General features: G+C 34.7%; 3 protein-coding genes across 4 annotated transcripts; 1 reads left to right on the top strand and 2 right to left on the bottom strand.

The window, feature by feature from the left end:
- Positions 1 to 385: 385 nt before the first annotated feature.
- Positions 386 to 2,200, top strand: LOC114819833 (uncharacterized). Its single transcript, XM_029089487.2, has 3 exons — positions 386 to 616; positions 732 to 832; positions 1,829 to 2,200. The coding sequence occupies exons 1-3, from the start codon at positions 386 to 388 to the stop codon at positions 2,067 to 2,069; spliced, it is 573 nt and encodes a 190-aa protein (XP_028945320.2). The 3' UTR covers positions 2,070 to 2,200.
- Positions 2,201 to 6,143: 3,943 nt separating this feature from the next.
- Positions 6,144 to 9,560, bottom strand: LOC103428916 (uncharacterized). Of its 2 annotated transcripts, XM_070808221.1 has the most exons (4): positions 9,493 to 9,560; positions 9,295 to 9,359; positions 7,680 to 8,774; positions 6,144 to 7,367 (listed from the first exon to the last, which is right to left on the bottom strand). In XM_070808221.1, exons 3-4 carry the CDS (start codon positions 8,770 to 8,772, stop codon positions 6,307 to 6,309), a joined length of 2,154 nt encoding a protein of 717 aa, XP_070664322.1. In that variant the 5' UTR covers positions 8,773 to 8,774; positions 9,295 to 9,359; positions 9,493 to 9,560; the 3' UTR covers positions 6,144 to 6,306. The 2 variants fall into 2 exon arrangements, with proteins under 2 accessions (XP_070664322.1, XP_070664323.1); XM_070808222.1 differs by lacking the exons at positions 9,295 to 9,359; positions 9,493 to 9,560 and having other exon boundaries at positions 7,680 to 8,990.
- Positions 9,561 to 10,959: 1,399 nt separating this feature from the next.
- On the bottom strand, positions 10,960 to 15,288 carry LOC103422650 (sorting nexin 2B-like). The gene is made up of 5 exons (XM_029088151.2): positions 13,787 to 15,288; positions 13,494 to 13,703; positions 13,068 to 13,328; positions 11,807 to 11,893; positions 10,960 to 11,326 (listed from the first exon to the last, which is right to left on the bottom strand). Exons 1-5 carry the CDS (start codon positions 14,909 to 14,911, stop codon positions 11,246 to 11,248), a joined length of 1,764 nt encoding a protein of 587 aa, XP_028943984.1. The 5' UTR covers positions 14,912 to 15,288; the 3' UTR covers positions 10,960 to 11,245.
- Between the last annotated feature and the right edge of the window lie 1,006 nt (positions 15,289 to 16,294).

Genomic DNA, 16,294 nt, shown 5'->3' with positions numbered 1-16,294 from the left:
ACAAAAAAGTGTGGTTTTCTAGTTCACTTTGCTAATAGTTCACTTTAATATGTAGTTCAGTTTGCTTTGGTAACAAAGCGTGGTTTTCTAGTTCACTTTGCTAAATAGTTCACTTTCATATGTAGTTCAGTTTGCTTTGGTAACAAAGTGTGGTTTTCTAGTTCACTTTGCTAAATAGTTCACTTTGATATTAGTTCAGTTTGCTTTGTATACTTGCCTCCTACAAAAGGCCTTGCATTCACTTTAAAACTTTAAATGTGTATTCTTGGTTCAGAATGATATGGAGATTGAAAAAAAAATGTGTATTTTTCGGTTCAGTTTAAGAATTAGTGTTGCTCATTAATTAAGATTAATAAATACATGTGTATTCTTGGTTCAGAATGATATGGAGATTGAGAAAAGCAAGACTGATCAGGAGCACATTGACAAAACATTGAAGACAGTCTTACAAGATAATGTGGATAAAGTAGGAAAGGTCTTCATATTGATCAAGCATTACTTTCACTTCAGCTTGGTAGTTTTGGACATTAAAAATGGAAAAATGACACACTACAATTCCAAACTACCGAGGGTACATGGGAATACAGACCTATACTTTGATCATGCTGTTCAAGTGGTAAGAACAAAACTATAATTCAATTACAAACTATATTCTTATGCTGATAGGAAAAATCAAACTTCATAATACAATTTTTTTTTTGTTGTTTTTTTTGTTTTTTTTTTTTTGGCAGAGAGACAAAATAGAAGCATTTTACAAAGATTTCAAAGGAGACAGCAATCTCACAATAGATATTGAAAGATGCTTAACTTGCGCCCAACAAAAGGAGGACTCGTAAGTACAAACAACAAGTTGATCTCTATATTTTTCAATCAAATTTATACATTCAAACACATAAGAAGGACCATGAAAATCATATATACAAACACAAGACTCATACTTGAAAAAATAGTTTGCAATTTGCAAAATAATGTCATAAGAAGTTTCAGAAATAGTTGATTTTTCACTCTTTACACTTTACGAAACAGTATTACAAATCAACAAATAGTTCATTTTTTCAGTAATAATATGTCATCTAACTACAAATATATGGAAATGAGATAGAAAATAAAATCATTCTAGGAAAATATACTATAAATTTAGACTTTGCAAAATAGTGTCATAATATAGTTTCAGATATAGTTCCAGTTTGCATAACAGTGTTACGAACAAGAAATAGTTTCATTTTTTACTTTTAATATGTCATCGAATGTTATAATATGATCTCATTATCTGTCATATTTATTTGTTTTTTTAAAAAAAATAAATTGCATATTGGATTGTGGCATATTTGTCATTCAATTTGCAAACCAAGTAAGATTAATAAATGTGTATTTTTCAATCAAATTTATACATTCAAACACATAAGAAGGACCATGAAAATCATACATTCAAACACAAGACTCATACTTGAAAAAATAGTTTGCAGTTTGCAAAATAATGTCATAAGAAGTTTCAGAAGTAGTTGATTTTTCACTCTTTACACTTTACGAAACAGTATTACAAATCAACAAATAGTCCATTTTTTCAGTAATTATATGTCATCTAACTACAATTATATGGAAATGAGACACAGAAAACAGAAAACAAAATCATTGTACGAAACTATACTATAAATTTAGACTTTGCAAAATAGTGTCATAATATAGTTTCAGATATAGCTCCAGTTTGCATAACAGTGTTACGAACAAGAAATAGTTTCATTTTTCACTTTTAATATGTCATCGAATGTTATAATATGATCTCATTATCTGTCATACTTATTTGTTTATCCAAAAAAAAAAAATGCAGATTGGATTGTGGCATATTTGTTATTCAATTTGCAACCCAAGTGCAAGAGGGCAAACCAATAGAAGCCACCTTTGAGAAGGAAGAAGTATTTGCCAAAAGAGCTCAAATTGCAACTGCACTTGTGAATCACAAGAATAGTTATGCAAATGGACTGAAGAAGATACTTGAAGACAGAAGACAACAAAATAAACATGGTCAATATGATGACATTCCTGTTGAGGATTTTATTACATTAGCTTGAGTTTTACAAATTACATTTTATATCAATGTACATCTACATACAAAACCCCGAGCTCAGGTGGGCTTGTATGCTGGTGCCCATCCCATACTTGCGTACGTTTTATAATTTTTTTGCCCTAGGGGGCCTAATACCATTACTCATCTAAAGAAACCATATAAAAATGAAAAAGAAGTTTAGTATGAAGCCAATCAACTTCACATACCTGATTCTTTGAGTTATAACTTATAAGAATGAGAACTATATTAAAAAATTTCACATGCTTACATTTTGACACTTCCTTTTTTGTTAAAGTTCCCTTTTATTATCCAAAAAATATAGTTACCAAATTAGATAAATTTATGCAAAACAAAAAACTAGATAACTTAAACTGTTTCTGAAATATATGTACACACTATATCTAAAAAATGAAAAATAACAGCTTTTTTTTTTTTTCAGTTCCAAATCAGCACCCCATCCTTCATTTCACTCATGCGCTAACTTCACTTTCTCTCCCTAACACCACTCTCATTTTCACGCACAGATAAGCCACGATGAAGAAACTGCATGCACTATAAAAAAAAAAAACCAGAAACCCAGCCCCCAGCCCCCAGCTCAAATCATCAATCCTCATTTCCCGATTTCGTACATCATTCAAGTTCTTTTACGGACGAATTCACGCAAATTTCAACTTCCCTGAGCAACTTGGTCGCAGAAATACCCAGAAAATAAACAAAAGGTAACAATCTTACAATTTTTCTCAACATATTTCACAAAATCATACGGTTCATTGTTTATATAACAAACATCTATTGGAATTAAGCATATAGAATAACATGCATAAACTTAAACAAAACCCATATTATACTATTTGCTTAAATTTATTTTGTTATTTACTATCAGTACGAATCCATCACAGATCCACCCAAGAAAAGACTATTTACTAGCTAATCGTTCAATATATAAACATACATTATGCTATTACACGAACTAGTGTGATTCTCTGTTTGTAATTTTTATATTTGAGTAAGATAGTTCACGATTTTTAAGTTTAATAAACACTGTTTACGAAATAGTTTACAATTTGCTTCATTTGTAAATAGAATTGAAATGTACGGAAATAGTAAAATCTGGGATGCATTCACGAACAAGTAAATAGTTTGTGTTTTTTAAAGTTTAATAAACAGTGTTTACGAAACAGTTTACAATTGCTTCATTTATAAATAGAATTGCAATTTTTCCAGATCTTACACATAATACACCTCATATTGTATATTTTTATTTCTAATTTATTTAGTTATATGAATCTTATAAAGATTTATGCAGTTATAAAAATGTTTTCCAATTCCATAAATAGTAATTCACCTTGGTATGTTTCAAATATAATTGTGTACTCATACTGATTTTTATTTGTTTACGATCAAGTTGCATTCTAATAAAAATTATATTGACAGATGGTTTCAGTTAGAATAACTGTACAAATGTCAAACTCAACCAAAGCCAATGTCAAAATGATATCCAAAACAACAAAGAGGACAGAACAAAGGAAAATGCTTGGAAAAATAGAAAACAGATCACGTACGAAGAAGGAGACAATTCATCTACAGATTGACACCACTACTGAAGAAGAAGTTGGAGAACCAATGCAAATTGCAAAGAAAAAGGTGCAAAAAAAATAACCACTACAAAGGCAGAGGAAGAGGGAGACACAACCTAAAGAACAGAACAATTGTGAATCAAGGATGCAGAAGAAAAGATGCCAAACACTCCAACCACCAACAGCAATCAAGAGAAAGAAAAAGGAAAATGACAAACCAGTTCCAAAGAAAAAGAAAAAGGAAAATGCCAAACCAGTTTCAGAATCAAACAAGCAACAAATTGAAGAAACAGATATTGAAGCTCTAAAAAGCAACAATACTCTCAACAAGAATGATTTACAAGTCAAAAAGCAAACATTCAGCCAAAAAGCAGCAAAGCCAATGACAAAAAACAGAAAGAAACTCTTGGGTGAAATTCCATCATTCAACCTGGATTTAAAAGATGAGCCTTCTTCACAACCGGATGACCTTCCAGCAACAAATCACATAGACAGCAGTGTGAATTGGACACAACTTCAAGTGTACAAGATGCTGAAACTAGATGATAGAAGAAGAATAACTCAATTCTGGTCAATAGACAGCAGGTAAGTAATACAAAACAAAACTCTTAACTGAAGTTTTTACACACTCCCATAACTTTATAAGCACTGACGAATTATTGTATAACTAATACTTTTGCACTGTCCTGCAGCGATGAATACTGGACGGCTGAAACTACAGATTTCAACTATTACAGAATAATGGTGTTGAAAGAAGACCTGCACAGTTTGATGGCAAATGGACCTACATCAACTCAGATTGTTGATTCTTTCTGCTACATGAAAAGAGAAAAAGAGAACATCATGAAACAAAAGAACTTCTATGTCTCCACAACAATCTTTGTGAGCAAACAAAACAACTAATATTCTGCAAAAAATTATTTACATATACATATAAAAATTAGAACAATTAATCTGTAATTATGATGTTTGATAATTTTCATTTTCAACAGCACAACATCAATGAACAAAGCATTGAAACAACTCTGCAAAACAAGGAAAGGCTCTACAACCAATTGATGGACCAATATGGAATAGTATCAAAGATTTTCTTCCCATTGTTTCATTACAACCATTTCTCCTTGGTAGTTTTGGACACAAAAAATACAGAAATGATTCACTACAATTCTATTCGACAAAGCACAACAGATGAAGATCTGGACTTTGATTGCTACTGGGAAAATGCAGAAATTGTGGTAAGCAAAAACGCACAACCAAAAACTCTGTCATATTTATAGAAAACAATCATCTTATTATTACATTATAAATTTTTGCAGGGCCACTTTGTTCAATATTGGCTGGATAAAGCAAGAAAATCAACAAGTAATTCAAATGCTATGGATTCAACTCAAGCCACAACGAAGAAAATTAATTCCATCAAAAGTGACTTTGAATTCCAAATCAAAGAAGACAGAACCTGTGCACAACAGAAACCAACATCGTACGTTATAAAATTAAAAGCATTTTAGTTATATATATGTATAGTTTGTGCTTACTGCAGTTTCAGAAACAATATGAATAATTTGATACAGTTATAGAAATAGTTTGTACCACACATTTCATTTCATTATAATACTCATAATCATTCCATGAATTTCTTTGTAAATCAGATTAGATTGTGGCTTATACATGATGAGCTTCATTGACCAACTATCAACTAACCGGAAGGTTCAAGGATGTATCAAAGATCATCAAGTAATGAAAGCAAGGAAACATATCCTCGTGGATTTGATGAACCATGATTTCAGCTGGACAATGGAACAAGAAGCATATATCGAAATCTCACAACAACTCACAAGCATTGGACATTAGAATAAAAAATAAAAAATACGCATTATATGTAATTTTGATTCAGATGTACTTTTTAAGGTTCAAGATGAAAATCTGAGAGATGGTGGAAAGTATTAGTCTAAACTGAAGCAATACTTACATGTTCAAGCTTACTTTTGCTATGATTTACAAATGTCATTGTCAAACATGTTTGACACAACTCTCTCTCTCTCTCTCTCTATATATATATATATATGTTTCATGACTTAATCTAAATTTTAATCTATTTTGATAAATAGTTCAGTTTGCTTAGTTAAAAAGTGTGGGTTTCTAGTTCAGTTTGATAAATAGTTCAATTTGCTTTGATAAAAAAGTGGTTTTCTAGTTCACTATCATAAATAATTCATTTTGATATATAGTTCAGTTTGCTTTGGTAACAAAGTGTGGTTTTCTACTTCACTTTCATAAGTAGTGTGGTTTTTTTTTCATTTTCTCTTACCTAAAATGGAATATTAACTAGATCAAGAATGAAAACCAACATACTTGCCTCCTACAAAATGCAACACACAAACTTACATACAACCTACAAAACAGATATTGAAACCACAAAGCCATAAACATAGATATGTATTCACTGTTTATCAAACTCAACTATTTATCAAACTCAACATACTGTTTCGTAAAACTGGAAATACTAAAACATTGAATTCATATTTATTACTCGAACATAATTCCAAATCAACAATTACATACTCCCAAACACCAATTGAAAAAAAATAAAAAAAAATATCCAAAATGAAAATCTGGTACATATTACCAAAAACTCCCATCTCTCAAAACAAAAAAGAAAAAAAATCACCCCTCTTGTATAACAACTTTACATGAAACCTTGTTATGTCCTGAACAACCACACCTACTACAAGTGACAGTCTTACTCCCACTGATTTCCCCAGCAGATTTGATCCTAGTTTTCTTTGGTCTTCCAGACGGAATCTTTGTAATTGGAGGCCTCACACCATTTATGATAGTATCAACATTCGGCTTTTCCAAATCTGAAAATGGATGCATGACAAATTGATATGTTTTCCGATAAAAGCTTGCTTTCCAGTAATCATCAACGTAATAAAAAACATCACGATTATCATGTTGCAACACCTGCAAAGCATGAGAACATGGGAAACAATTATGCTGCCATTGTACACAAGAACATGTCCTATCATCCAGACAAACAACAAACCGATTCCACTCTGTCCTAACTTCAAAAACATCCGCATCAGAACGACTAATCCTCCAATGCATGCCCTCCTTCAACATCAACTTCATCTCATTTTCTTTCTTTGGACACAAAATCGTATGAATATTCTGACCAACTATTCTTTTCTCAGCCATACTACCCATCAACCGAACTCTAATGTCTTCAAGAAGATCCATAAGTGGCATACAACGACTATTCGACACCATGGCGTTAAAAGATTCTGAAAGTGCATTGCTCATCGATCCCCATCTCTTACCAGGAAAATGGGCAATATCATAGTTCTCTTTTGGAAAATCACACAAAAAATTCTTCACATGCCCTTGCCCATTATCCTTGAATTCAGCCATGCAATCATCAAAATCAGATGGGGTACATGCGTACGCACAATTTGCCAATAGATTCATCATTTTCTTTTTTAGTCCTTCACCAGCAGCATTTGGAAATAAAGTACTCACATTCTGTTTCAAATGAACAATACAAAATGAATGTGGACACTCGGGAAAGAATTCTCGAATGCTCTTCAAAATACCATCATGTCTATCCGACATAAATGTGATCACCCTCCCTTGAGGCCTCAATATACCAGATAATATTGCCAAGAACCATCTCCAATTTGCTATCGTTTCTGAATCAACAATAGCATAAGCAACCTCAAAAATCTCTACACAGCAAAAGTGAAAATGCACTGTCAAATGTCAACTACTTCTGAAACTGTAATTGAACTATTTAGTATACTTTGTTTGAACTACTTCTGCAACCTTTTTTCTTTATTTGAACATAAAATCAAAGACCAATGCACCAAAAAAAAAAAAAGAAAAAAAAAACAGATACAGTCAAAGTATCACCTATTTATGAGACTGATTGAACTATTTCTTAAACTGTTCTTCAACTAGTTCTGGATATGTTTCTTTTGCACAGTAAGAAAACATAAACAAATAATATCCAATATAAAAGTCTAAAATTATTAACTCACCATCGTTACCATTTTTTGCACAGCAAGACAGAAGTGTTCCCTTGTATTTGCTCTTGATAAAAGTACCATCAATGAATAACATCGGGCGACAAAACATGAAACCTTTTATCCATGCATCATAATCAATAAACAAACGAAGAAATCTATTGCTCTCCGGTACAACTTCAAGCTCAAAAACAGATTCAGGATTGCTTGAACGAGCATATTCAACATACCAAGGCAAGAACTTGTAAGCATCAACATCATCACCATTTAACTCAAAAACTGCCCTCTGTTTGCCAAAATAGGCAGTAGAATAATCGATATCTAATCCATAAAACTGTTTTAAATTTGAAATGATCTCCTTCGGTTTAATAAGAGGATTTGATTGAACCTTATCCTTGATAAGAGAAGCAACAAACTGTCGGCCAACAACTTTGTTTTTCTTCTTTCGAATCATACCCTTGCATGTATGCAGATTATGCAACTTCCGAATAACAAAAAAGTTATTAATATCACACTTGGATGCATACACACGCCAAAGACAGCCATCAGATTCCTTCCTAGAACACTCCGCACTAATGCGATTCTTATCATTCTTCAAATACTTCAAATCAAAACCACATTCAACAGAAAACTTCTTCAACTTATCTCGGAAATCAACACAACCTCCCCTAAAGACTTGCCCCTCAGATTCTATGTAATTGTCCCATTCACATGACATATAATTGTGCACACCGTAAGAACCATATTTTCCTAAATGATCATTTTCACTAGAAACAATCATAGAGTCTAATGTACGGCAAGAAGAAGATGTGCTTTCCGAAGGTAACTGAACTATGGAACCATCACATTTGTCTATAACCAATATTTCTACAATCGATTTCCCAACAACATCAAGAACCATCAGCATGTTTAGAACATCGGCATCACAATCTAACACGCAATTAGGATTTTCATTCAAACCATATCGCAACTCAAAACAACCAACTCTCAAACCCTTAAACCTAGAACAAAGATCAATGCAAATCTGATTGAAGGTAGAAGATGATGAAATAGAACTAACGACGCATAAACCACCATATGTAAACCGAGCTAGTTTACCATTCTCCATAACTGTTTATTAATAAACAACAACTGTTTATTAATCGGTTGCAAATCTAAATTCAAATCTTTGTAAAACAAATCAGTACCTAATAATTAAACAATATGCATATAAAACGAACAAAAATAACACTATTTATAAAACACAACAATCACAAAAAAAAAAAAAAAACAAAACAAAACAAAAAAAAACAAAAAGTAAACTGAAATATCCACTGTTTCGTAAAAAAAGAACACTATTTCTGAAAAATGTTAAAAACATAAAATGTGATGAACACCTATTAGTTAAACAATATACATATAAAGTGAACAAAATTACACTAGTTATAAAACACAAGAATCACAAAAACAGAAAATAAACTGAAATATACACTGTTTCATAAAAAAAAGAACACTATTTCTGAAAAAATGTTAACAACATCAAATGTGTATAACACGAATTAATTCATAATAAATTTCTGAAAAAGAAAACAAAATCAAGATGACCAACATACAATATAAAAAAAAAAAAAAAAAAAGAATCAAAACTTACCTGAGATTCTTCGAAATAAGAAACTCCTAACTGAAAATTTCACAAACCGGAATCAATCTACTAATCTGAAAACAAATCAACAACAATATATAAGTCAAATAAAAAGCTAAGCATAATTCATGCAAAAAAGAATTCAAAATCGAATTCCAATTCAAAAAAAAAAAAAAAAAAAAAACAAACAAACAAATCAAAACTTACCTGAGATTCTTCGAAACTCCTAACTGAAAAGTTCACAAACCGAATCAATCTGCTAATCTGAAAACAAATCTACAACAATATATAAAGTCAAATAAAAGCGAAGCATATTACATACAAAAACGAATTCAAAATCGAATTCGAATTAAACAAAAAATCCAATTCAAAATCGAATACAAAACTGCAAAAACAATGTCGATTACCTCCAAACGAAAATCTAACCAAATATGAAAGACGATCACTCCAGTTAAAATATTCAAGCACAACGAACAACACCGATGACAACGATTCAATAGAATCTCAAAATATGAAACTACTGCGAATCTGTTCTGAAACAAATGTTTATTCCGGAAAAATAGAACAACGGCGATCACGATTTCAAAATGCGCTCTCAACATTCGTCGGCAAGCATTACTCAAACCACTCAACCAGATTCATAAAAAATTGAAAATCCCACTGAAACTGGTCGGCAAAAATTAAAATTCAATTAGTTTATATGTTCGGCTAACCCCAAACCGAGTAATCTAACAGAATAGGTAAATTAGGTTAACCACATCCGTTAGGGGTAAAATTGACAAACCACAATATTATTTAGTCTGGACTATTGTATTTGGGCTGATATAATAATGGGATTTGTACTAACCATTAAATAAACTTTCAATGTGGTTTTTGGTTAAAAGTTAAATTTTTCAAGCCCTTTTGGTTAGTTTTCCTTATAAAATATTATACTATACAGAAAGGCCCACTTTTTAAAAAGTCCCTTCAACATTTCTCTTAACAATATTTCAACATTTGAAACAAATTTCACCAATGAAAGCCAAAGGTCAACCGTTTCGAGCATTGATTTTAGGTTTTAAAACTTCGATTTTAGGTTTTAAGTATCGTACTTTTTCCGTAATAAGCATCAAACTCAATTTTTTTTTTTATAACTTAGAACCTACAAATATAATCCAGATCGAAGAAAATTGAGTACAAGTGAGGTGTTTTTCAACTAAAAGCAAGATGTCCTGCACAGAGCCAGATTGATACATGTAGTTTTATAGATGAACATACAGAATATAAAGGAAAATTAGGGAAAAGAGCTTAAAAATTTTGAGTTTTAACAACAAAGATAAAATAAAAGGTAAAATAAATAGTACCATAATTGACTTTTTAATGTAAAAATACGATTTTTCGTTAAAATAAACAGTACCGGAAACTTTTCGTTAAAGTTCCCTAGAAATAAAGATAACAATCCAGTTTCTCCCAATAATCCGAAGGGGACATCTATAATTCAATCCAATCTCCCCCAATCATCCAAAGGGGACATCCTTGATCACAGGCTCAAACATCAAATTAAAATTTGCAAAACAACATATAAACATCCTCACCTTGAAGAGCAGGAATTTTGTTAGGTTTCATATCACAAAACTATCTTACAACGTCATGTCGAACAAATTAGCAAACGAGCAACAAGGAATCAGCAAACAATTGAAGCCAACAGCTGAGAGCCGAGCACCAGCTCGCGTTCAGAAACTCATGGATTAAAAAGCTCCACAATCAAACAAGTAGCAAGCAATTTACAGCATCAACTCTAAAATCGCACGATTATCTATCTAACAGATACAACTTTGGGAAAGTTAAAGTTTATAAACTACCCGGAGCTCCATTTTTTTTCGTTTTATTCTTATGAATGTAATGCAATTTACTTTGAAGTGGGTATCAATATAAATATGAAGAAAAAAAGAAGTGAAAATTTCATTTACAAACACAATGTTCAAGGGCTCTCTTTCGCATACGGACTGGTCTCCTCTGCAACATTTGACCACACATTTGCTATCTTTTCGGCGTATCCCACCTGTTGATTGTACAACACAACTATTCGTTACATGGAAGTGAAAGCGGCAATAAGGAGTGTGCAACAAAAGAGAAAGCATTCAAAGACGGACTTGCGTATGACACAAGAACAATGATGCCAAAAGAATTAACATTTAAGAGTCTGTCCCAACAGCAAATCCACTCTTAGCTAAGCCTCTCTCTCACAGATGCATTCGTTCACTTACCCAAAGCATCCCTTTTAGGCCTTTACAAACGAAACCATCCACTGATTCTCATTACTCATAACAAGTGGTAAACGAAATGGTGAAAAGCATGCATGAGCACATTCACAGGAACAAGTTCCAAATTCTGTTTAACATTTCTATCTAGCGGGGCATTTCAGATTATCCATCTCATAACACCGGAATGAAATCAATGAAAGAACGAAAGTAGTTTACATGCAGACTCTTATAGAGAGCTATAACTATCCTAGGTGAACAACAATGCAAGCAGTAAGTACCTGATTATGCACAAATCCCTTCAACATGTTCAAGAAGTCAGCGTGCCTCTCGTTGTCAAGTCTTTCAAGTTCACTCCTGTTATTTTCCTGCATTTCAACAAAATCAAATCATTCTAAGTTCTGCTGAGGATACTGACAATTAAACAGAGATATTTCAACTATACAGGGAAAAACAGTATGCATTTAGAATATTTCCAATATTATGTAAATGTCAAATATACAAATAGATCCATTTGCATCTGCTGAAAGGGCATTCAAAGTTTCACCGGGATTAAAAAAATTGGATAGCCTTTATCACAAAGGGACAAAAACAACAGGTTTAAGAGATCAAATGGATGCAATAGTTCGTCATAAAAACCTGAAACACTGAAACAGACACATCAAAACCAAATGTAATTTATGCATATTCAAATTTCTTAGCAACAAAACATGCAATGGTGGTCTGTAACAGTACAAGATCATTTCAGGTACTGAATAACACAAAGTTTGTAAAGAAAAAGAAACTCGGTTTCCAGAAGCATACACTTCATCCTACGCACGCAACAACAACAGCATCCAAGACCTACACTACTTAAAGTCGTTCCTCATTGTGAAGAACAGGCTCGGTGGTGGTGGCTTACAAGATTAACTAGTACCCTCATACAGGTGCAAGGCTCTGGCTAGACCTCACAAACATCACATCACATCACATCACCAGACCAGAGTCCTAAGCCAAAAGCAATGGCCGACAGCAACAGGATATATGGCAATGTTGCCGCCAGGTATTGAGATACCATAATAATAAATAGGAACATTACACTACCTAGTTTTTGATAACCCATGTAAACAACCAAGTATTAGTGATCAAAATAGCCATATGACATTGTCATCAAACACCAAGTGTCATGTACTTCAAAATGTTGTGAGCTTGTATGCTATATGGTTATGTGAATGCTATAAGGTTATCACCTATAAGATTACAAATCAGAGTGAGTAAATTCCCTGAAAGGAGTGAGATTAGACACAGTATAGGGTCAATAATGCAAAGCACACGAAAGGGACAGCTACACATAACGTGGGAGAAGCACTGGAAACAAACATGAGGACCTACGATTTAACAAAAGAAATAACTCTGCATAAAGCTAAAACAGCGGCAAACACTAGAGCCTTTGGGCTGCAAAAGCCTTCACAAGGTACTTACTGACATATTTAACTAGCACATACGGGAATGATTATCCTTGGCAGTAGTACATTAAAAATAATTTGAGGAGTATAATGGCACCTTGATCCGCTCATATTCTCTGATTGCTACATTTTTAGCATCCTCGGTGACTCTTATGGTTTCATTTAACTCCTCTAGCTTACGAATCCTTGATTTGTCACCGCCAAATATTTTATTGGATTGAACTTCAAGTTTTTCAGCTCGTGATTGCAGCGAACCCAATTCTGATAGAAGAGTCTGCACTGTCAACAGAGCACTTGACCTATCTGAGAATGCACCGTTGACAGCTAACATTAGCCCGAGATATTCATGAAATGTATCCTGCAACACACATAGTATGAACAGTCATTATTACAATTGATGGGTTTCCTTCTAAAGTAACAATGAAAAACAGCTGAAGAAAATGTACTACACACATAAACATTACTAACCAAACCAATTTTATAGTTCCAAATGCAATGACAAACAAAAGGGTTACAAAATTACCAAATGCTTGACGGTTTGAGCATTTAACTCCCGATAGAATCTGCTGGCTTTGACTGCAGCAGTTGCCACATTCTTCATGTCGGCAGCCCGCACTCTCTGAGAGCTGAACAAGGCCTCCTCGTTCTCAAATTTGGTCAGCTTAATAAACGCTAGTCCTAACTCTCCCAACGTCTCTCCCATGTCTTGTTGAGCTTTAACAAGTGATTCGGCCTATAAATCAAAGCAATTAATCACTTGAAACTGAAACATACACACACAGACAACACAGATATGTTCACTTCAGTACACATTACCTGCTGAGATGCATTGCTGAGCTGTTGCTCCAGCTCGTTCATCTTCACTTTCTTTTCTAAAAACTCCTTATCCTCCTCCCCCGCCAGCGGCCTCGAAGCTCCCCAGTCATTAGCTACAGACTGCTTCAACTCCTTGAACAACCTCAACAAATCCCTGCCGCCTTTTGCAGGCTGAACCACCTCGTGAGGCGCCAGTACCGCCCCACTCTCCCCAAACAACTGCTTAGGAAGCTTCACCGCCCCATCAAGCATCCTAGACGCCATATCAGTGGTTAATGCCAGGGGAAGCTTCCCCTGCACCTGCAAAAACACCTTCAATTCGTCGCTTCTCTTGATCACTGGGTGCGAAGCCAATCGCCTCAAGTATTTCTCCAATGCCACTCTTCTCTGCTCCACGAACTCCTGTTTCTGCATCACCTGACTCTCCACCACGCTCTTGTCCGGCCTTGGCGGTATAAAAAACCCTCTGTACGACTCCGCCAATCGGTCCGATAACGTCACCACGTCCCGAAACCGCCGCCGGGCACCGAATTCCGATCCCCCGAAATCCGGAATGTTCGTCCGAGTCTTGATCAGGTACGTGACGTATGTGTTAGCTCCCGGAACGATCGAATTCGCGCCTTCCTGCTCCTTCTGCGGATTCGAGACCGTGATTTTTAGGTACTCGGAAGAGGAAGACGGAGATCGCGAGAGAGAGTACGAGCTCGAGTTGTCGGAGCTCTTGCCGGGGCTCTCGATGCCGTTGATTTCGGCGGCGGTTGCAGCATCGAAGGGGCTGAAGGCCACGTCGGCGTACGAAGGCGTATCGAGGTACGTGGAGTTATCAGGGGCCGAGCTAGGGTTTCGCAGATCACGATACGGTGAGGGCGCGAAAAGGGGATCAGAGTCGGCTGGCGCTGTTGCGGCGGTGGTGGCGGAGGCTGAGGCGGCGGCGGAGACGATATGGGAGGAGGACGGCGACGACGAGAGGGGGTGCGTCGTATCTGAGAGCGACGACATGGCGCTGCGATAATTCGAGTACGATTTATTGCCATTCAATTGACCGTAGAGGACGAGATCCTCCATGTCTTCTTTCGGCGCGTGGAGGTGGGCTTCGCCGGAGCCCCGGTTCTCAGAGCCCATCATCTCGTTCCTTCACCGGAACAAAACCGATAGGAGACGAAAAAAAGAGTTGGAGGAGGAAGTAATTAGTCTAAGAATTGAGGGGCATTTAGGGGTTTTTGGGGAGTTGCAGAAGTGGGAAGACTTGACTGGAACTTGGCAGAGGTGGCAGGGCAGAGAAGACGATCGAGTGGGGAGGATGAGGGCGAGGGAGAGTCACGTGGGTATGGAGGATGTGCTGACTGCTGAGAAAGAACGATAAATCCGTGAGCCAAAAGGACGACGGGTTTAGTTCGTTGGACTCGGGACCATCTGGATGGGATGATGTTTTGGGAACTTTGGAGTTTTGCGGAGTACTTGGTTTTTACTTTGAACTGGACGGTTGAATGACGAGTTGCTTTGAATGGTTGGATTTAGTGGTATTGCTTTATTGGTTTTTTTATCTTTTTCGGACTCACAGACACATTTTAGTCTTTTTAGTATTGTTATATTGGTTTTTTTATATTTTTTGGAGTTTGAAAGACTTACATAAACATTTTAATTTTTTCTTACCACCATCGTATGATTCATTAGCGTAAAAAATCGAACTCAAAACGTACCTTGTGAAATACATGCCTGAAATTCATCTCTAACTAATAAGCCACATGTGGCAGTTCATACTATTAAACTGTTAATTAGTATGTGATAATGCAAAAAGAAAAATAGCACGCCTAATGAACGAAGAGAATTTGTTTCATGTTAGATGGTTTACCTGGATAAATGAATTTTATTAGATGGTCTTATCCTTTCATAATCACTTTAAGATATATTATAGTCGCATCGTTTAATAGAATTCATCAACTTACACACATAGTAACCAACCAAAATAGCGGCTACATGTCCCCATTTAATCCACCGTGCATAACAATATATATTTTTCATACCATATTTATATTATCACTCTAAGACCATCTCCAACTCTTGGGTTAAAAGCCAAATTTTTTAGCCCGAAAATTTTGGCTTTTAACCCAGAAACATCTTTTCTGCTACAACCCTTCTAGCCTAAAATTTTTAGCCCGGAATTATTAAAGAATGAACTTAGGCTAATTTTTTTCTTAAATCAATTTAAAAAATAATAATAAATATGTAGATTATTGTAAATTAATTTTATGAACATTTTAATCTAAAAAAATTTAAATTCCGATAAACATTTGACATTTAGCTCTGGGGGAAAGCTGGGGGTATTTGGCCCAGAAATAACATTTGGCATTTAGCCTAAAATTTTAACATGGGTTGGAGGGTGTTTGGGGAGGGTAATTTGGCTTTTAGCCCAAGTTTGGAGATGGTCTAATAATCCTTAATGTGTTGAACAAAATAATAAAATCTTCATTTTCTAAAATCCAAACATCCAAACGGAAGTTTTTCATT

This window comes from Malus domestica, chromosome 11, assembly GCF_042453785.1.
Source record: "Malus domestica chromosome 11, GDT2T_hap1".
NCBI classification, from domain to species: domain Eukaryota; kingdom Viridiplantae; phylum Streptophyta; class Magnoliopsida; order Rosales; family Rosaceae; genus Malus; species Malus domestica.
Note: the sequence above shows the minus strand (reverse complement) of the source record. Positions and strands in the feature narration are given on the sequence as shown.